Below are 22,246 nucleotides of genomic sequence, written 5' to 3' on the forward strand. Positions count from 1 at the left end.
TAAGCCGAAGCTCCCTTTCTTCCTTGCTTCCGGGCCGGGGCTCCCCGTGAGCTCGGGGACTCCTCGGCCCGATCGGCGGGCGGGAACAGCCGTCAGCCGCCCGACCCCGGCGAGCGCTGGCACAGCCTGGCTCAGGCCGAGCGGGACGCGCCCGCAGAAGGAGGAGCCGAGCGCCCGGCGGGTGTCACGACCGACTGTTGCGTGCGACCGACTGTTGCGTGCGACCGGACACGGAGCCGGGACAGCGCAGGGTGGGAGCGGCCGGGGACTCTGCCCGCCGCCTGCCTCCGGGACCGGTTTTCATCTCCGGGAGGCGGGGAGAGGCCCTGGGAGGGCCGGGTGTGTCCTCAGCCCTAGGCGGAGTCCTCGCCGGTTGGAGGGAAAGTCCTTGACCACCGCCCAGTGCCTTTAAGATGGTGGGAAGACCGGCCGCAGGGAGACTGGCTAGGCTGGCCCCAGGCTCTGGTGTCAGGGCGCTGGGGAGAGGGCATTTCAGGGGATCACTGTAGTTCACTTTTGGTCGTGTTAATGCCACTGCTGAAAGACAGTCGTGTGAAATTAAAGACCTAGTTTTATGCGTAGGCAAAATAGTCCGGTTTCAATTACACCATGATAATGACATAGGAAATGTTACACATTCAGTTCTTTGAATGATCATTGTCAGCAAAGCAGTGTATTTATTGCTATGACAGGGGTTCGAAATGAATGAGACATCCTCACTGTCAGCTTATCCAGTTGTAGAGACACGAGAACATTCCTACAGCATCCAGATGAACAACTGGACAGTTACACAGCAATGCGTCAGAAGTCAGCTTCACAAGAGCAGCCCCTGCATTAAGGGGGGTTATTGTTTAGATCCCCAAGACATTTTTTTCCACAGGACAGGCTTTCCAGGCCTAACCCAGGAACATGACCAAGTGCGGGCAAACTCCAAAGCGCCCTGTGCCAACAGACCCCGTCCCAGCAGCGGCACCTGCTGGGTGTGAGGGCCCAGGCCCCGTTCCCCTCCTGCTCCCATGTTTTCAGTGGAGGCGGCTGCCGGGTTGGGCACCAGGCAAGAATGGAACCCCAGAGGTGGCCAGGAGCACTTCTCACCACAGCCGGGGGTGGAGAGAGAGGTTTAGGTCCCATAATCTCCACCGGCACCCTAAACCCACCTGAAACCTACATACATCTTCTCCTGATGTGTAAACACAGCTGCAGGACAAGTGGCCCAGCGGTCATTCTCTCGCACAGACATCCTCCCCCTCCCGCCAGGGCCTCAAGGGCAGCCTGTCGCTGCCCACCGCTCAGGTGCGCGTGTGTTTGAGATGGTTTAGGTCATAAATCTCTGCCATGGGTACTGACAGCACTTGTGTATTTTATTCCAAGTTCTTGTGTTTCTAGGTGGGTGTGGGGCTGGCTATGTTAGTGGTGGCAGTGGGCGGACAGTTCCCCGCAGGGAGAGCACAGGACTGGACAGTGGACGGAGACAGAAGACGGAGGCGGAGGAGGACCAGGAGAGGAAGGTGGCAGATACCACATCTGTGGGCACAGCCCCAGAGGTAAACTACGGAGGGAAACCAACAACAGGGGGATGCCTAGACACACGAGTATGGACCCCAGCCGTTTGAAAGCTGCAGTAGTGTCAGCGATGGGGTTCTCTCTCCCTCCCAGCTCCTAGGGTGCTGCAGAAGGGCAGTCGGAGACGGGGCTGGGTGGGCGATCCCATAAGCATCAGGGTAGCTTACACTGATTGGGGTGCGACAGGCACTCTCCTGGCTCCTACCACTGTTTCCGCTCTGCTAGGAAACGGGGGCTGCGTGGAAGCAGCCCCAGCGCCACACAGCTCCAGTGGGATGGAGGGGACACTCAATCCCAGCAACAGAATTCCAGCCCACACCTGAGCCACCCCCCTGAGGGACAGGACAGTCCTGGGTGGGCGTGGGGGGGGAACGGGCCACACGCACCACCATACCAGAGGAGAGCGTGAGATTCATCAAACCAATGCACACATGTGACCAGACAGTCTCTGGGATTCTCCAGGGCCCCACACATCCCGTCCCAGCCCAAAAGCTTGGGAACTGGGAAAGCTGGAAGTGTGCCTGACCTCCAAGGAGGACGTGCCTGTCCAGGTCCGAAGGCCCAGTAGCACCGTCGCTGGAGTGAGAATTTCCCATACCTCTCGGTGGAGGAGACCGCTCCTGAGGGGACTCGGCTCTCCAGACTCTGCTCGAGCATCCACGTGACCACATCGCTGCTCCCTACCAGCTGCGTCTTGTACCGGAACCCTTCAGCCCCTTGGGAACCGGACGCTAGACGGAGTGGCAGAGCCTGGCTGGGAACGTGGGAAAGCAGCACGTGTCTCCCGCGCTGTCACGGCCCACTGGCTGTCACACAATCCCTTACACATTCTATTCGGTTGACTTGAGAGCCCATAACACCAGTAAGGAAAACCACACTAGGACAGGCAGCCAAATTAAGTCCGGAATAGGGGAGGCAACAGAAAAGCAACCACAGTCAAGAAATAGGGTCAAATTTAACTTGTGATTTGCATGGGATTTTGCGTAACGTGCCCAGAACCCAACAATGGGGCTCTAACTATATACCAAATAGTAGAACTTGAGTACCAGAACCCTAGGATCGGCTTATCAGTTTCCCAACCGTATTTCTGGGATCACCAGACTACAAGAGGCCATGGCTAAAACACACGTACGTTTCATCTTGAGGTTACAAGTTACTCTTTCAAGTTAGCTGGTTGATTTGAAAGGTGAGTGATACAAAAGCAAATCTATGTATTCAGAACTATCCGTAATTTTTACCTATGGCATTTAATTTTCCAACTACATTTATTTGCCTTTCCTCGTTGACACAATGTTTTAGTCTCAGGTGTACAACAGAGTCACCAGTCTGTGTTCTGCTGCGCTCCCAAGCATAGTTACCATCTGTCACCATACGATGCTGTAACATTTTATTTTCAAATTTCAAAAAAACATAGTAATTGTCACCTTGTGGGAATTAATGGTAACTTTCTTTCTCCTACTCTTTTATCAGAGTTAAGAAATGTTACATTTTATTCGGGGCACCTGGGTGGCTCAGTCGTTAAGTGTCTGCCTTCGGCTCAGGGCGTGATCCTGACGTTCTGGGATCGAGCCCCGCATCAGGCTCCTCCGCTGGGAGCCTGCTTCTTCCTCTCCCACTCCGTGTTCGCTCTCGCGCTGGCTGTCTCTCTCTCTCTGTCAAATAAATAAATATTTGAAAAAAAGAAAAAAGAAAAATTTCGAAAGGAAAACAGATCAATGCTCTTTTTCTAAATTACACCTCCTTCCCACAGACAATACTTCATTTCTATAATCGGATTCAAATGATTTTGCTTGATAGAACCTGGCCCTTCTTGCCCAGGACTCGCACCGTGGCGCTGCCCCAGCAGGCCACCTGGACGGACGCACCTCTCTGACTCCGAGGACCCCTCCCCTTCGGTCTGGCTGAACCCTACACCTACCAGCGATGCGGGGTGAGAGCTCAGGAACTCACGCCACTCCGGTCCTGAAAACAAGGTCCGCTGGGAGCAGCGAAACGGAAGAGACATTTCATCCTCCTGGATCTCGGGGCGAGGCTTCTGAGGCATGCTGACAAACACCGAACAGGACGCTAGGGCTGTCGGGGCCTGGCCTCTGGATGAGGACAAGCCTGCTCACACGGGCCTCGGCCACCCCGCCCCGCCTCTCCGGGCAGGCACCGCGGCCCGCCGGACCCTAAATGACATGGGTAGCCCAGGGCCAGGAGCGGAGGCGAGCCTGCAGGACGCTGTGCCCCACACCCTGAACGACGCCCTTATCACTGCTTGCACCACGACACCACGATCTTCGGCAAATGTGTGCTCAGGAGCACGACGACAGCGACTGTATCTTACTCACGTTTCTACAGAAAAACTGCACGGAGCCAGGACTAAATCAACGTGCCCCCCCACACTTTATAAATTTGACCCAGAAAATATTATTTTTCCAAGTGTGGGTTTATTTCAAAATTGTAAAGATTTATATATTATTTTTATTACATATAATAAGCAATTTTTAGATCAAAGTAAAAACTTTCACATTAAAATTTTTTTTAAAAAAAGAAAAATGAGGCATTTTTAAAGAGCCAAAAAAAGCTTGCAACTAGGTTTATCCTTCAATATTCACATCTTAAATGCTATTTAGAAAGGGTTAAAAAACGAGCTAAAAATCATTTACAATTGGCAATGATTAAAAACGCCTTACTTTGGGGAAGAACACGTTAATGACACACAGTGAATCTCACATGACAAGTATTTAACAGTTTCATCAAGCCTGTGGTTTCCGCCAGCACACACGATGGTCTTAACCCGTCGCAGCAGCTGTTTGGGGGACTGAACAGAGTATCAACTTTCCAATGCTCTTCTTTTGAAGAGTTTCTGATTTTCAGCTTAAGAGAGAAGAGCAGCATTTAATTACCGCATCCCTGGTGAGAAAAAGAAAGAGAAAAATCAATGTAATAACCTGCCTCATATATAATGACGTTGGAGAAAACATTCCTGCCAAGAGACAGATGCATGAACGCCCCGTTACAACAGAATTCACATTCCCTAAGGAAAACTTTGCTGAGTATCACCTGAAATCAAGAACTGAAACTTGAAAATAATGTTTTAATGCCTGATATTTTAGGCAATCTTTTCTAGCACATATGCTAATCTTCATATAAAAAAAATGTAAATACCAAAAATAACCTAACAAAAGTAGAGAAATAATGAACTGGATTTTAAAAGCAAAATGTTTATAACGACATCTTCAGAATTTCAAAGAAATGGTCACACTGACTTCCTTCGCCTTTCACATTTTCTTTCCAAAACAGTTTGCTTCCACTATCACTTAACATTTTCATTCATTGAAGTTACTCTTTGTATGTGGGCTGCTGGGAGCCTGCGCCGATGAACTGGAGATGTCGGAGCGGGTCGGGCGCGGCCTGGAGCTGCTGTGGCTTCGAGCAGGCTCACAGGGCCGGGCATCATTTCTAGGTGACCTTTCCCGGAGCTGAGAAACGGCCCCAGATCTCCCGCTGAGGTCCTGAGGACTGGAGAACCACGTGCGGTCTCTCGTTCCACGGCCTGCCCACCTGGAGCTGACCCTGGTCTGCCTTCCCCTCGTAAGCGCTCATCAAAAACAAGCGGCCCCTTGAAACGGGATGGAAATAGGATTTCTACACTCTCCTCCCTCGCTCATGTCAGGCATACGAGTTCGCTGTGTTTCCTACATAACCTATGTTTCCAGACTTTACGAAGAAACAAAGCTGTGCCTCGACAGAGGGTCCTTCTGAGCTGGTCAGGTGTGAGATGACAGCAAGTTCTGTTTCCCTCCACAACTAAAGGACTACGCTTCTCGGGAAAAACAGAAGACGATGGCAGTGTTACTTCTGACACGTAAAATAAATACGTCTCTGCTGGGTTAAAACAAACACGTATCACACGTCATTTGTTCACTAACTTGTGTTTTCTTTAATGTTGAATTTGTTTTGCTGTTGTCTCTACGTCCCACGTCCTGAGTATGTGCAGTCATGGAAGGATCAGGAATTTCCCACCTGCAAATGTCCAGGAAAGCAGCACATTCCCAACCTAACTGCTAACATGCTCAAAATGGTTTCGCTTCATATGGCAGACTTCTACTCATCTTATGTAAAAAATACTTTCTTTGGGGGAAGAAAGTCAACGTCCACAAAAAAACCCAGCTTTTTATATCACATTTTAACGTGCATATGCTAAACTTCACGTATCTGTGTGAAGATCGCTAGAGGACCAGAAACAACAGCCTCACCTTGCGTACGGGATGTATGACAGGCTGTACCTGCAAGAAAAGTTCACAGATGTTGAGACCATCTAAACACCGTTCTTCATGCCAAGTGGCCTTACTCTAACACCACAGAAAATACGGCTGCATGATATTGTACGGTAATCCCCCAAATGTGGCCCCAAACCAGTAAGAAGAGCATCAACCAGGAACTGAATGAAAATGCAAATGACTGTGCCCTGCCCCCCACCTCCTGACAAACTCTCCACCTGACCCTGACGCCTGCTGGAGTCTAAGCCGGGGATACGAGAAATTACCCTTTGTTTTTTAAATAAAAACTACGAAACAACTTAGAATAAACTGCATTCTCCTTTAGGGAGTAAGGCCATCATTAGTTCAGATGACGCAATAGAAAAAGCAACATATTATAGAAATCGGCCAAGGAATTTGATTGAAACCTTGCCACAGTTCACTAAACAGCGAAACAACAGCTAGAGACGCGCACACAACATCTGTGGGCGCTCCAGCTGTCAGAGGAGAGAGAACAGGGGCCAAAGCAGAGACTGATCTCAGATGGGCAACATCAGAGTTGGAAAGCGGCCACTCGGGGGGACTGACTCTGGGAGGGAGCAGACCAATGAGCTCTAAACAGAGAGGGAAAAACACTCCAGAAAATCTTGTGTTTGGAAAACATGGAAGCGTGTGGAGCGGAGCTCATCTGATTCAATCACATACGCGCTGAGCCTTTTATGCAGCTGACCTGGGTGCAGTCCAAAACAGCACAAGGCTTCCTGGAGGGGAACGTGGGATCAGGAAGAAGGGGCATAACTGAACATCTGGAAGGAGGGACAGGGACGCACGGGCAGAGGGCGGGGCAGGGCGGCGGCATCTACAGCCATGTGCCACTGACTTCTTGGGTCCACTTAAGTGTGCATTTTTTTCCCCAATATATACTTTGGGAAATTTTTTGCTGGAGATTTGCAACAATTTGGAAAAACTCACAGATGAACCACGTAGCGTAGGAATACCAAAAGGAATTATGAAGCAAGTATTACTGTAAGAATACAGCATATGAGACATAGATAGAAACTACGTGTTGATCAGCTTCCAGTTGACAGCAGGCCCTTAGCGGGCGAGTTCTGGGCACTCAAAGGTTATACACAGGTGTTCGACTGGGTGCGGGGTTGGTGCCGCACATCCCCGAAGTACTGAATGGTCGGCCACATTCACTGACGATTCCGATGGGACAGTGCCAGACATGACAGGGCCACACTCAGCAGAACGAATTCGACTGTAATTATTCAGCAATGCAGCACAAAGGGAACGGTAAGCCGACATTCTCTGGGGCTTCTCCCACGACATGGCCTTACTTCTATGGATTCACATGGTATCACCTACATTTCTTATTTCTCTTTCACATACAAGGAAAGCAGTAAATGTGTCACAGTGTAAGCGTGCCGGCCCAGCAGCCCACGCCCCACGGTGGTGACCCCACCTCTTCACAGCCCGCCCTCCGGTCCCACTGCAAGTCTCACGGGACACACTGCAGATCTCACTCACCTGACCTCTCCGGAGGTCTGGCCCCTCCTGGGCACAGCCCTCATCACGTGACAGCCTAACCACATTCCCAGGCTCAAAGGCTGGGAACAGAACACTTGCCACTGCTTAGGGAGTATTAACTTTCTGATCAATGTGAGACTTACCAGGTCATGGACAAGAACTGCAATATGCAGAATAATAAGGCCAGTCCCTTCTTGTGCCACTAGTAACAGCAAACACAGAGAAAGAACAAGATTAAGGATTTTTAAAAATATTTTTCATGAACAAGTTCAATTCCTCCCTTTCAAAATGCAGACAACGGCTTTGTTTACTTTGGTGTTTGTTTTGTTTTGTTTTTTTAAAAGATTTTATTTATTTATTTGAGAGAGAGAGAGAGAGAGCATAAGCAGGGGGAGCTGCAGGCAGAGGGAGAAATGGGCTCACCGCTGAGTAGGGAGCCCGATGCAGGACTTGATCCCAGGACCCTGGGATCACGACCTGAGCCGAAGGCAGACTCTTAACCTACTGAGCCACCCAGGTGCCCCTAGTCCGACAGATTTAAGATTCAGTAGATCTGAAGTTTACATCTTCACATTTCCTCTCTAAAATTCTGTACCTCGACTTCAGTACTGCTAAACGTGTGGCACTGGCTCAGGGTCCCCGAGGTAACTAACGCCCCGTGTCCACGTCAGCGGCACCTCCGCTACTGTAACGCTCAAACCGCACTGAGCTGTCGGTCTCTGTCGTCCGTGGGGCTCACACACTTCACTCCTCTCCTGCTCCTGGAGTTAGTTTTGGAAGGAAAACTGCATTTTATTGTGATCTTCCAGAATACTGTAAAATGAACAGTTTCTGTATTAACATGGCCTATTTTTCGGATTCCTTGTCCATTTTTATTTATATTTGTTCATTTCTTTATCATTTTTAGTCTACTGCCTACAAATAAATAGGCAGTCAGACCATCCCAGAGCCAGAAATCAGTGCCCCACACAGGCACACCAGTACAGCTTAAGAATATTCTTTTAGGGATGCCTGGGTGGCTCAGTCGGTTAACGTCTGCCTTCGGCCCAGGTCCTGGGATTGATCCCCGTGTCGGGCTCCCTGCTCTGCCTGCTACTCCCCCCGCTTGTGTGTGGTCTCTGTCAAATAAATAAAATCTTAAAAAAAAAAAAAAAGAACATTCTTTTAAGTTATCATTGAGAAATGAGGTGTAACAATTGTCACATAATTAAAGCTCAGTCTTTACCTCATCAAAATTAAAAAGAAAATCAGAACATTTCTGATAGAATATTCCTAAAACATAGGAACACATTCTCTTTTTAAATGTGCAGTTTTCTTACTAGCTCAGGAACCACTTCAAATCCCTTCGGGAAGCAGACACGGGGCAATAAATACATATAATGAAGGCTCAGGAGCACGGAGACGTGAGCTGAACTGGAATACTGTCATTTCCCGGAGGCTAACGAGGAGCTGCTCACCTTCACTTAAGAGGTACAAGATTAAGTTTTTTTGCCTTGTTTTTTTTTTTTTAGTGATTTTACAGCTTTTTAAAAATTATTTTCTTAAGCAATCTCTACACCCAACATAGGGCTCCAACTCATGACCCCGAGATCAAGCTGCACGTTCTTCCAACTGAGCGAGCCAAGTGCCCCCTTTTGCCTCTTTTTGGTTCATTATTTTTGGTCTGTTTTCTTGCCCTTTCTCCTTATTAGTTTCAACATCTCGTGACTCAAAATGTACTCCGGCATCCGCAGCATCCCCCTGCCTGAGGGTACGGCACGGCCGGCCAGCGAGCACAGGAGACAGAAAACACACCCCCAGCCAGAGCCTCTTGGAGCCCGCGAGCTGTCAGAGGGGCTGTCTGAACTCACCAGTCTGTTCTGGATGGCGGAGTCTGTCCCAAGTCTAGACACTAACCTCATGCTACTACACACAATCTTAGGGACATCCAACCTTTGGGGGTTTTAGACGCCAGCGTGTGAGCTCTGCTGGGATGGAGGTGTGATGACATGGGTGAGGGGCCACAGTTAGCAGACGGCAGGCACGGCTGACATAACTTACCCAAAGAGCGGCGCACAAGGTAAATACGAAACACAGCTACGGGAAAGGAAAGAAAAAATTGCAAATGTGAGTCCTTCCAAAAGCTTAATAAGATTCGTACACTAACCTGGCACACATACCACAGCTCTAGGACCGAACCAAGGACACGGCCACTCTAGCCATACTTACTCTGTGCCAAGTGGACTCTACCTGAAAGTCCAGGACCGCGGCGTTCCTTGGTAAGCTACAAGCACCTAGAAACTACTCCGCTGAGTAAATCAACAGAAAGGATGTTTGAGGAAGGATACTGGCTGTTTTTTAGTGTTTTTTAAGTCTTGTGTAACTAGTGTCCCGTGTTATCCTAGTTCTAGGTGTGCAGCCTGGGGTTCAACACTTCCCTCCGCGACTCAGCGCTCATCTCGACACCCGTGCCTCCACCCGACGGCCGCTGCTCCGAGGAGTGCTTACGTTTATGTTCAGTAACGACACTGCGACACGCTCAGCACAACTGGGAACACCCAGAAAACATAAGGAATCTACCGTAATGATTTTCACACCCAAGAGGACATCACCACTCCACGTCCCTGTGTCCCCCGAGGAGGCAGGGGAGTGAACGTGAGGGGCGGGCGACATCCCAGCTCTGACGCCTTGAGTGTTCAATCAGTCCTCTGCTCTTTAAAGTGAGCACGGGTACTAAATTTAAGAGTGATGAGCTGACAGCCACGACAAAACCCGAGTGATGAACGGCGAACTGAAAGGCACGGCTCGGGAGCCATGCCACCGGGAGTACAGACAGTCGCACCGGGGAGACAGCCAGACGAGAGGCTACTTACATGAAGCCAAGTGTCCCTGCGCAAAGAGGTGGAGGGCCTCAGAGGAGACCCGTGTTCCAGCCGCACCCTCCCGCGAGCGCACACAGCCACCGGTGCTGAGGCGCTCTCGGGGGCTGGGGACTGGCACACCCCCACCGCTGCTCTCCGCATGAACTACTCAGCCTCCAGTGGCGGGTGTATGCGACAGGCAGCAGGCTCGGGCAAGCCCGTCAATGTGAGTAATGTCCTACCATCTACGTTCTCTAAGCACACAGCCTTGAGGACAGGATTAATACACGCAGCAACAGAAACATAACAGTATATACACCAGAGTGGGCAATTATCTGTAAGATAAGAATGCGAAAACACTTCCCTAAGTTTTAATTTCATTATTTACTTACGAGCATAATAATTGTTGCAAGCAATCTTGTTGTCTCAAACATTTTCTTTAGTTGCTTCACGGGTCCCATTAGAAAGCACGTGCTTAAAAAAAAAAAAAAAAAGTCCGTACTATTTGAAACAAACAGGAGAACAAAGAGATGCACCTACCACTTCATCCGGCTATATACACATCCATGCTTCAGCCGCCTAGGGGCTCAGCCGGTGAGACCTCTGCCTTCAGCTCAGATCATGAGCCCAGAGCCCAGGGATCGAGCCCCGCGGCAGGCTCTCTGCTCAGCGGGGAGCCCGCCTCTCACCCCGCTCATACTCGCTCTCTCTCTCTCTCTCAAATAAATAAAATCTTTTAAAAAACAAAAACATAAATGCTTTAAGGAAAAGATATCTTATGTTGGTTTACTAATAAAAATCTCTCACTAAATCATATTTTTCCTTAACATTAAAAGGAAGCTTTTTTTAAAACCTTAATACTTCATTTTTTTTAACTAAGCTCTAGGCCCAACACGGGGCTTGAACTCGTGACCCCGAGATCAAGAATCACATGCTCTACGGACTGAGTCAGCCAGGAGCCCCAAAACGAAGCCTGAATCTAGTGTTCTCGGACACACCAACGCCGGTCACGTGTTATTCGCCGTGTTACCTCACAGCTCCAGGGGAATGTGACGGCCGACGCAGTCCTGAACTCACAGGTCATTTGTTCCCAGTCTGAGCCAATTCCGGCACTGCCACTCCTCACCCCTGCATGCTACAGACCAGAACCATGCTACATCACCCCCGAACAACGGTCAGTGGAAAGCCCCCAACTGCGACACGACCGAAAAATGCTGAGCTGGGCTTTGTTCCGACCGCAGCCTGAAGGAGCAGCTCTGCAGGGACAGCCCGGGAAAGCCCACTGAGCTTGGCGCCGGCTCACGCAAGCGTCACTTGACTACCTTTGATCCAGAACACCCCTGAGGAGACAGAGGTCACCTCTGAGAGCTCCGTGTACGCAAATGCAAACCGCACGCACCCGACAACTACTCCAACGGACACCCACACACCCGAACGGGCACCAAGATCCTCAGAGAGGGATTCCCGCGCCCCCACCCAAAGTGCTGGCGGGCGCTCCTCACCCTCGGACGTCCCTGCTCAGCACCACTACCGGAGGGTCTTCGGGCTGCCTGGGGGGCAGTCCGGTCCTTGCCCTCGCTGAGACAGGGCTTCCCAAGCAGGGAGCAGAGCGCAGGACCATGAGCCGGGGCTCTGGAGCATGGTCTGGTAGAAGGCCTGCCGGTCACCTTCCTGGCACATCGCGGGGTAGTGACCCACCCTCTCTGTGCTACTCCCCCCGGGGCGCAGGTGGGGGTCACAACAGTGCCCACCTCAGACACTGGGGTGACAGACAGAAGCGCTTAGCAAGTGCCCCGAAGCCTGGCTATTCCTGCCATCCCCACGCCACGGCGCCCCCGGCACGCAGCAGGAGTGAATAAGCACCGATCGAACAAACACACGTCCTGCGGCTCCAGGAGCCATGCTATTTGGGAAGCGCCTCCCGGAAAGGAAGGCTGGTGATGCCGCCAGCAAACCAAACCCACAGCAGCCCGACTTCCATACGCACCTGGCCAGCGCAGCGAGATTTCCAAAGGTATAAAACACGGCAAAAAGCTTTATGCCTCCAGGAAGCCACAGCAATCCGGTCCCCTGAGTTCAGATACATTTTGAAATAATTTTACCATTGTAATAGCTACAACAGGAATAATATGATTATATAATAACGTATAGTTTAAGTATAAATGTGCTAGTATATAGTCTCTAATTATATCGTTTTAAAAAAACAGTTAATTTTCATTGTTATTTGCTAATTGGACTCTTCTGCCTATTTTGCGTATAAGCATATGTAACTTGGCCGTAATACACCTTCCCTACACACGTGGGTAAAAAATCACTCTACTTTAATTACTATTTTTTATAAATGACAAGTTAAACAGTTAACGCATCTCAATTCCTGACTGCAGCCTTCAACACATATTCATTTTTCTTAAAAAAAATTACTTTCACAACCCATAAACCCCTCCCCCAAATACTAATTTCTGCATCTTTGTATTGATCTCTAGCCCTTTATTTCAGGTGACTATGTCCCCGCGGCAGTCCAGACCGCGGGCTGCTTGCTGGAACCCGATGGGGTTAGTCTGGCCTAAAATACAAATCGTGAGGCAACAGAAGGCTGTAACTCACAAGGATAGAGAAGAAAATGCCGCACACGAAGCAGATGACGAACCACTTCAGCCTGGTGTTGAAGCTGAGGGACGAGGCGTCCAGGACCTTCGGAAGGAAGGGGAATGAGAACGCGTGCTCCAGCTGCCTTGGGCAGTCTGACTCTTCCCGAGGCCAGAGGGCAAGGCTTCCCCTGAACCTGTCTGCGGAATCTGCTTGTGCATGCTGCAGGCACGTGAGAAGGGGAAGACCCTCCTGACCCCCCCAGGCTGGGAAGGGAAATGGGAGCATGACGTGGGGCTCAGATGGTCTTGGGGCACTGCCATTCCCCCTACCAGGTGGGATGACAGGTGTGCCCATGGCACTGCGCTCCCGGTTTTAACAGCCCTTACCTGCAGGACAGCAGACACACCCCGACACGGATGAAATGACAGAATGTATGATATGTATTATAAAATATTCAATGACTAAAATAAATAGGGGGAAGATGAAACGAGGCCAGCAAAATGTGGAGCACCACTGAGGCTGGGTCCCAGGCACACAGGGCTCACCAGGCCTCCCTCAGTGTCCTCGCCTGAGGCTGCACAGGGGAGGCTCCCGAGTGCAGAGCCTGAGACAGGGGTACTGATACATGAACTGCTCTCAGCAGAAACCCCGAGGGAAGTGAGAGGAGCTGACGGGGAAGGGGAGGGATCATGTGGTTTCAGCTGGAGCTCAGCTTGGGCCTGGGCTGTCAACTGCACCTCAGTGTGGGTCCCACCCTGACGCAGGGGGCCGGCCTTCTGGAACCCACCTCCTCCCAGCTGGCCATGGGCTGTCAGCAAAGTGGGGGTGCCTGCAGGACCCCCAGAGTGTGGAGGCACAGCTGTGAGCCCCTGGGGGATGCGTACATCTGTCTCACGACGAGGACCTGGGCAGCCACTAGTCGTGTCTGCCACTGGATATGTAACTTCCACCTATTATAAAATGCTCTTTAAGACCAACTCAGGAAAGCCCGAGGTACCTCCTCAACCGTTAAAAACACATTTTTTAGTTGATCATTTATGCTAGAGCAACAGCTTCCTATATGCAAACTGGAACCAAATTACGTGGGCCGCATGGAAATCAGGGGGCATTCCTCCTACAGCAACCCAGACGCAGCTGTAGACACATTTAGATTTCTAAGTACACTCAGAACTTATTTTCCAGTGAAGCTGAAGAAGTGTCAACAATGGCTATTTCAGGACGCTAGAAATAGATATTAAGAATGTATGTATCAAAATTCAATTTCTAACTTGTATTACCATAGGTACTTAAAAATAAGATCACATGCTTAAAATGTATTTTCAAGAATAATGAAGCAAAAGCAGAAAATTTTTATGCAAAAGCTCAAAAACACCTTTTGCTACATTCCTTACCTCAACCGATTGACCTGGGAATCCTTACGCAGCATGAAAAGTAGATAAAAACAACTACATAAAGATTGTAATTGCAACATACATCAATCCACACATTTCAAATGTTTTTAAAAATTTGCTTTAACTCACATTCTTGTTTCCAGCAATGTCACCTGTTTAGAGCAAAACTGCTCCATGTTTAACAAAGAACGGACTTGCCTATGAAAACAACCAAATGCCACGCTTCCTGACTAGGGAGAGGGCGCCCGCAGCGCGTCTCCACTCCGCAGGGCAGCGCGAACCCCGAGGACTGCTCGCCGCACAGGAGCCGGCCAGCGGCCAGCGCGCACAGAGCGGTGTCCCACGGGAGCCGGACTTGGGGCCGGGAAGCGAGAGTGCAGTGACGTGGGGACGGGCTTACAAGTTTACATCACCCCACCGTTCCTGTGTTCAGCTGCTGGTTTTCAAGAGCCCAGTTATTTATATAATTATAGGTACTTCCCCCTTATTACCATCTTCCGAGTGACGATCTTTAGAAGGAAACAAGTCATTTCCATTTGTAAACAGGGAATATTCAACCCACAAGCAATGACTTGCCTTCAGCTTTGCCAACTGTCCAGGACACGGAAACAAATCCTAGATTCCCTAACACCTAACTGGGAAAAAACGCAAGAACACCCAGCACTGTGCTCTCCACGAAGGAGCCACGAGGAGCCCGGACCCTGCAGTCCCGCCGCAGCAGAAGCACGCAGGTGCGACGTTCTGGTCCAGGCACGATCAGGAATTGCCAGCAAAACCAGCAATTGGGCTGACTTCTTAAAGGGAGTCTCAGAACGGACACTGGAACCAATTACTTTACTTATTTGTTATCAAAGATAGAGGAAGTGGGGCACCTGGCTGTCTCGGTCGATTAAGTGTCCAACTCTTGATTTCGGCTCAGGTCATGATCTCAGGGTCGTGGGATTGAGCCCCACGTTGGGCTCCGGGCTCAGCAGGGAGTCCGCTTGAGATTCTCGCTCCTCCTCTGCCTCAGTCCCTCCCCCCAATCCCAGGCACACACGTGCTCTCTCTCAAAATAGATCAATAAAAATCTTCAAAAATAATTAGAGGGCACCTGGGTGGTTCAGTCGGTTAAACATCTGCCTTCAGCTCAGGTCATGATACCAGGGTCCTGGGATCGAGCCCCACATCAGGCTCCCTGTTCAGCGGGGAATCTGCTCTTCCCTCTGCCGCTCCCCCTGCTTGTGCTCTCTCTTTCACATTCTCTCTCTCAAATAAATAAATAAAATCTTTTTTTTTTTTAAAGATTTTATTTATTTATTCGACAGAGACAGAGACAGCCAGCGAGAGACGGAACACAAGCAGGGGGAGTGGGAGAGGAAGAAGCAGGCTCATAGCAGAAGAGCCTGATGCGGGGCTCGATCCCATAACGCCAGGATCACGCCCTGAGCCGAAGGCAGACGCTTAACCGCTGTGCCACCCAGGTGCCCCACAAATAAATAAATAAAATCTTAAAAAATAAATAAATAAAAATAATTAGAAAAACAAAACCACGGAAGAGGAAGCAAAGAGAAAGCCTCTCATCGGCAGGAGGGACTCTCCCTTCTCTGGTGTCCTCTCCCTGCTGCAGTAAACAGAACCACCGGGAACCAGAACATGACTGATTTTTTAAAAATAGTTGGGAAACCTCTCCCCAGCAGCAGCAACGTTACAGATGAGAGAATGAACCCGTGGCACAGCAGACACCTGCTTCTCTCCTAGCGATGGAGAAGCCAGGAGGAGAGCCCCTGACCACAAGGGGACAGCTGTCTCGGCCTGAGCCTCGCTCCGGGGCTGCTAGCACTCGAGCAGTGCGAACGCAGCAGGCTCTCAGCTAATGGACACCCTGAGCGCAGCACCCCTGCAAGCCCTCGTTCAGAACGGCGGTGGCGCAGAGAGAGGGAAGGAGGAGCCGGCCGTGAGCTCAAGGAACAGCGGTCCACAGACGCTCTCGAGTGGGATCATCGCCCCACCTTCTCGGGAGCCAGGCTCCTTACTCAGTCTCCTCCCGTGACGAGCAGGCCCTCCCCACCCCTGTCACCTCCTGCTCTCCCTGTCACGCTCTCTCGCTCGGGACCCCGCTCACAGGTCCAACCCTGAATCCTGGCAGAGTCTTGGGTGATTCCAACATCCACATGGGCAGCTCGGCCTTTCTGCTCCTCGTCCCTCATCTCCACGGCCTTTACCCTCCACTCCACTCAGTGACCCAGGACACTTACTACCCGAAACCACTCCATGTCCAAACTTCAAGCCACGGCTCTTGGGCCCAATGTCGTCCTGGTGGCACAAGGATCCAACTGCTCGGGCCCGGACTGCCCTGCAGTCTCTGGGTCCCCGCATCCAGCCCACCGGTCCTTCTCCTCTCCTGCCTGCAGAAACTACAGGCCACATCAGCTCAGCAAGACATTTACAACTCCCTTTCTGCTGCATCCATCTGGCAAAATGCCACCATGACTCAAGCCCGCTTCCTCTTCCTCCGGTCCGTCATGTGGCAGGACGAGGGGATCATAACCAGGTCATCAGCATCTTCCCGTGGGCCCTGACGCTGTCTGCCTGGCAACGTGACGCGGCGGACTGACGGGCGCCCTGACGGCAACCTGCCTTCTCACTCCACTGCCCACGAGCCATTTCAAACCTCCAGGTGTGGCCCTGACACTTCTCCTGTGCAGACAGCTTCCCTTCCGTCACACGGAAAACACAAACCATCACTGTGCCCGCCCTCTACTGTGTGCTTCCACCAAACCACCGAGCCCCCCTCAAGAGCACCTTCTCTTCCTTTCCTCGGATGACCGCAGAGGGCCTAAGGTCAACTCACCCTGCTTTAGAGCCCAACCCCTCGATCTTCTCAGGGAACGTGCGGGATCGGCTGCTCCCCACTCTCGAGAGCGACCCATGTGCTCTCCCTGAGACCATTCCCACCACCCTGTCCGCGTGAGTAGCCCCTTCCGGCTTAAAAAAGCAGCTCACTTGATTTCACTCCTCAGCCTCTGCTCATTCATTCACACAGCAAATACTACCGAGCGCTCCTAGGTGCTTGTCCTATGTGCTGAGAAGTCTGTCCTCCGCACACCCTCCTCCCTGACGTCAGGCTCCATAAACCTGCCCGAGCCTTGTGTTTGGGGCTCCCTTGCCGCCCAGTGCCCAGACCATGGGGGAAAATAGCAGAGAGAGAAGCCAGACCTTCCTCGCTTCCAGCCTCTTGCTACTATTGTCACAGAAAGCGATCCGAGACACAGTTTGCCCTGTCATTTTGGCCTACTGCTTTTTTTTTTTTTTTAAGATTGTATATATTTATTTATTTGAGAGAGAGAAAGTACGAGTGAGCACACAAGCAGAGGCCCTGCTAAGCAGGGAGCCCAACATGGGGCTCGAACCCAGGATCCCAGGACCATGACCTGAGCCAAAGTCAGACGCTTCACAGACTGAGCTACCCAGGCGCCCCAGCCCACTGCTTTGATTGGCCACTTTGACCCCGACTGCCCAGCAGCTGAGCTCAACCCCGGTGCCCCAGCTGTGAACGTGATGTGGTGGCTGTCTTCAAACCAGCAAAGGCCCACACTAGAACATCGGCGCCGCGCGTGCTGTAGGGAGGGATGAAGCAGGTCCAGGGTGGAGGGCGGTGCTACTTCGGCTGATTCGGGAGTCTTGCTAAAGGCTCTGGGGAGGCGCCTCGAACAGAGACCTGACCCAAGTGGGGAGAAACATCAGAGAGAGAGCGCCGTCTCCTCCCCGTTACCCCCCCCCCCATCCATGTCCTCATCTCACACTCCAGAAACTGCCCTGCCGCCCTTGCCCGATCCCGGTGAGAAAGGGCCCACACAGGTTAAGGCCCAGCAGGCAAACCCTGGGAGCCAGGCTGCGGCTTCCCAGGAAACAGAAACGGCTGAGACAGAGGTGGCCGAGCAGGGCACAGTCGTCCTGGGGGACACAGGTGAGGCGGGAGGCTGTGCAGAGCGCCTAGCCGCCTCAAGCAGAGTCTGGAACTTAGACCAAGTGCTGCAGGAAGCCGTATGATCGGTCTGGACCCTCTCACACCTGGCTCCATCTCTCCCTCCTTCCATCTTCCCAGACATCTCACAAGGAGGGACCCTACAACTCTGGCTACTCTGCCTCCTCCCGGGCCTCCGAACCTCCCCAGCAGGATGATGGAGCAGTCCCAGATCTCAGATGCACCCCCAACCCCCCCGCCGTCTCACCACCTCCGCAGTCTGCTCTGAGCCAGTTCCATCCAGTCCTCCAACCCCCACCTCGTGTGCATCCTGCCACACTCCCAGGACATCACCCTAGACACCATCAGCAAGCTCCCCACGTCCTCACCCTCTGCCCTGGCAGGTCCCCGCCTCCTGCTCTCTGCACTCTGGTCTCCCCTGCACTCTCCAGCCCACACATCCTGACCACTGGGGTCAGGTGAATGCCCCTCCACACTGCTGTTTCCCGTCCCTTCCTCAGCCCCAGAACCAGCTGCCTCCACGATCCTGCCATCATACTAGGCCACCCACTGCTCCTCCTCACTGATGTTACCACCATCCCCTGGGTCACCCCCATCACTGCCCCCCACATCACACCTCTTGCTCTTCTAAGGATTTTGCATGGGGCTCACTATCATTCTTCCACTACTGTCTTCACTGTTGGTGATTTCATCACTGGATAAGCAAGCCTTCCAAAACTCTAAGACTCCTTGCTCCTCACCCTCTCTCCTCCAACGACCCTGCACCTTACATCAGCCACCTTACATCAAGCCCCTTGTCTACAGTAAAAATGCGCATCATCTCAACACGTTCCGTGATCTCAGTTTCAAGTATCCCCCTTTCCGACCACCATCTCCTACCCTCCAGCAACCCTAGTTACCCACCCCACCAATGCCACCACACACTCACTCTCCCCCCACACCCCCCAACCCTGCTGCCCTCCTATAATCATCCTGCGTACAGCCTCAACTTCTCTGCCCTCTGCCCTCTGAGGCGTTCATCGGGTAGCACCCAGGCCCTGGTTAAATCCAACTCTGCAGCCCTGCCCTGCGCTCCTGCTGCTGAACGGGGCTCCCACCTCAAAGTCAGGACCATTACCCACAGTGGGGCCTCAGTGCCGCCAACAGTCCCACTGTCGCTCCCTATCCATTCATGGGGCTATTCTCTTACACAACCTTCGCGCTTCTTCCTGAGCTCCAACACTCACCGCCCCCCCACCAACTTCCAACTGGCCACTTCATGTCCTATTTCAGTGAGGACAGAATCCTCTCCTGCTCCAAACACAGCACCGGGAGCTGTGCCACATGCTCTCTCCCCTCTCCTCCATCAGCCCGACATGCTGGCCATCCACACGCCCAAGCAAGGCCAACCCCTTCTCGGGTACACCAGACCCCACCCCAGGGATCTCCCCAACCACTCCTGGATGGCACGCCACCATCCCATCTCTTGCCTGCACCCATCAGCTTCCCGTCTTCCGGACTACTCTCAACATCTTTCTCCCCTCTGTGGGAGACTGTGGGGACTGTGGGCTCAAGAAAAGTCCCCATCTTCATGTCCCCAAGGTTTAGAGCAGCTCCGAACAAGAGAACTTTCTGCAATGAAATGTCCCACTCATGTACCGTCCTATGCAGCAACCACTAACACACGTGCCTGCCAAACACAAGTGGCTGGTGTGGCGAAGAAAAAATTTTAAATCTTATTTAATTTTTATTAGGTTAAATGTAAGTAGCCACACGCGGCTATGGATACTGCATGGTTCAGCACAGCGCTGGGGCATGAAGCGAAGCACAGCACAGGGATTCAGTAAGAGAGCCAGCGAGCCACGACTGCCCCACTGACACCCCTGGCGCTCCCACTTGTGGATTCCTGTAAGACCGTGATCATTTGCAGAACCGGTTAGGCCTCCACTGAAAGCAGATGCTTGTCTCCTAGTCTCTGGACCCTCACAGACTAGCCTAGCGTCTTGCCCACAAGAAGTGCTGAATAAACAGAACAACAGACGGACAAACAGAAGAGAAGCTGTCAGCACGCACATGCCAGAGACAGAGAGCAGTTCCTGCGCCACGGCTATTTTTAATTCTTCCCCCAGAGGAAGCAACCCTCACTGAGTCTCTGGGGTAAAAGCACAGAGGCAAAAGATGGTTTTGTTTGGTTCGGAATCTTTTACCAAGGGCTTAAAGCCCTAACAGCGTTTAATTCCTCTTATTTCACTTTTCAGTGACCTTCCCCGCCCCTCTCCGGTCTTCTACTTCCAAAAGACACACACCCACTCGCGGCACCTCATTCACCTGCAGGGGCACCCGTGCGACGAAGCTCAGAGCTCGGCTTCCCGCAGCTCGCAGGACAAAGTAGCTGCCCACCGCCGGCGCTGCCCAGCCCGGCTGAAGAGCGCAGCGCAGAACACCGGGGGAGCCCCGGGGAGGACGGCGCGGGGGCGGCACAGGGGTCCCCGAGGGTCAGAAGGCCAAAGCGGGGCGTGGGGTGGGACTTAAGGCTTCTGCAGACCCCACGAAAACCCGGAAAGCTCCCTAGATTCTTCCCGGAAGGCGGGCAGACGGGCCCGCACCCCGCCCGGCCCCGCCCGGCCCCGCCGCGGCCCGCTACCTGCGCGGTCAGGCCCTGCTCCTCGTCGTCCTGGCCGCTCAGGACCCGCCGCAGCTTGTCCATGGCCCTGCTCCCCGCCCCACTGGCGGCCCCGCTCGCCGGACCCCGGTGCCGTCCCAGAACCCGGAACCCTGAACCCCACGTGACCGGACATCCGGGCCGCCGTTTGCGGCGCTTCCCAGCAGCGCGCGCATGCGCGCTGGGGCCTCGCGGGCCGGGCTGGGAGTGCGTGCTTGTGGGCGCTGCAGTTGTGGGCCCCGGGGCTCGTGCTCAGAGGGCCGCAGTAGCTGCAGTCACTGTCTCCTATCGCCTGGAGTTCAGGCAGAGCGGATGCACAGCTATTGCCGTAGGGTGAACGCAGGTCCTCACCCGTGTACTCCACGCTCGGTGCCGCAGACCCAGGGCCAGTCCTCCAGATCCGAGCTCCAGACTGCAGCCCCAGCCTCCAGTAGTGCAGCCCCAACACCCAGTACTGCAGCCCCAGCCTCCAGTACTGCAGCCCCGACACCCAGTACTGCAGGCCCGGCACCCAGTACAGCAGCCCCAACACCCAGTACTGCAGCCCCAACACCCAGTACTGCAGCCCCTGCCTCTAGTACTGCAGCCCCGACACCCAATACTGCAGCCTCGGCCTCCAGTACCGCAGACCCAGGTCCAGAACTTCAGACCAACGTCCAGCGCTGCAGCCCCGACCTCCAGGTCAACAAATGCTATGTGCAGTCCCGACACCAGAAGAATACTGGGGGCCAGTCTGGGAATACTGACAGGTAGGGTTTTGGTTCTAAACTGGACATCTCCTTACTACCAGTGAAGTTCTCAAAATATCTTCACTTGCAAGGAGTCAGGGAGGGAAGGGCAGGCTTTGGGGCAGATGGCTCTGTATTCTGATTTCAGCCCTGCCACTCGCCATGTGGCATTGGGAACCAGCTCTTCCCAGCCTAATCTCCTCAAGACATAACACCTATTTAAATGGTTAAATGAGAGTAGATATACTTCACACTACCCTAGGCGAAACAGCAGGAGGCTGCCTTACTCCTTTTACTTCAGTGTGTGTACTTATTTACTCAGTTTATCTTCCAACTAGGAATTTGAAAGCATGAAACCCTACTTATGAGAAGAATAGCTAATCCAACCCAACTTTCCAGTTTTGCGTAAATACTGCAAACCTTCGAACCAGTGTTGACTGTTCTCCGGTTGCTCCGGGGTGAGTGAACACTGGCACATGGGGAAGTAGCGTGTTTTGTGTTTTTTTCTTATTATCCACCATGGGTATTTTAAAGAGAGATTAAAAATTAGGCTACCTGTACAATATGAATTTCAGTGTATCTTGGAGCTTTTCATAAATATACTACTCTAAGGTCATCAAGTGATAGGTTCTGCTTTTGAGTTTGGTAAGATCATAATGAAAATGTCTATTATTTTGTTTTGTCACATCACCCAGATTCCTAAAATCTGACAATTAAAAGGTGACCCCCAAGGACTTCTATTGCCCATCG

At 52.1% G+C, this 22,246-nt stretch overlaps 1 protein-coding gene across 2 annotated transcripts; it reads right to left on the minus strand.

Moving 5' to 3' along the window:
- Nucleotides 1-3,978: 3,978 nt before the first annotated feature.
- SFT2D1 (SFT2 domain containing 1) lies at nucleotides 3,979-20,900 on the minus strand. Of its 2 annotated transcripts, none has more exons than XM_040628045.1 (8): nucleotides 20,751-20,900; nucleotides 12,785-12,871; nucleotides 12,168-12,250; nucleotides 10,573-10,654; nucleotides 9,381-9,416; nucleotides 7,484-7,542; nucleotides 5,808-5,837; nucleotides 3,979-4,461 (listed from the first exon to the last, which is right to left on the minus strand). In XM_040628045.1, exons 1-8 carry the CDS (start codon nucleotides 20,811-20,813, stop codon nucleotides 4,422-4,424), a joined length of 480 nt encoding a protein of 159 aa, XP_040483979.1. In that variant the 5' UTR covers nucleotides 20,814-20,900; the 3' UTR covers nucleotides 3,979-4,421. The 2 variants fall into 2 exon arrangements, 1 of the variants encoding a protein (XP_040483979.1); XR_005834428.1 differs by lacking the exon at nucleotides 3,979-4,461 and adding an exon at nucleotides 7,936-8,101.
- Nucleotides 20,901-22,246: the final 1,346 nt, after the last annotated feature.

Source organism: Ursus maritimus, unplaced genomic scaffold (genome assembly GCF_017311325.1).
Source record: "Ursus maritimus isolate PB19 unplaced genomic scaffold, ASM1731132v1 scaffold_13, whole genome shotgun sequence".
NCBI classification, from domain to species: Eukaryota; Metazoa; Chordata; class Mammalia; order Carnivora; family Ursidae; genus Ursus; species Ursus maritimus.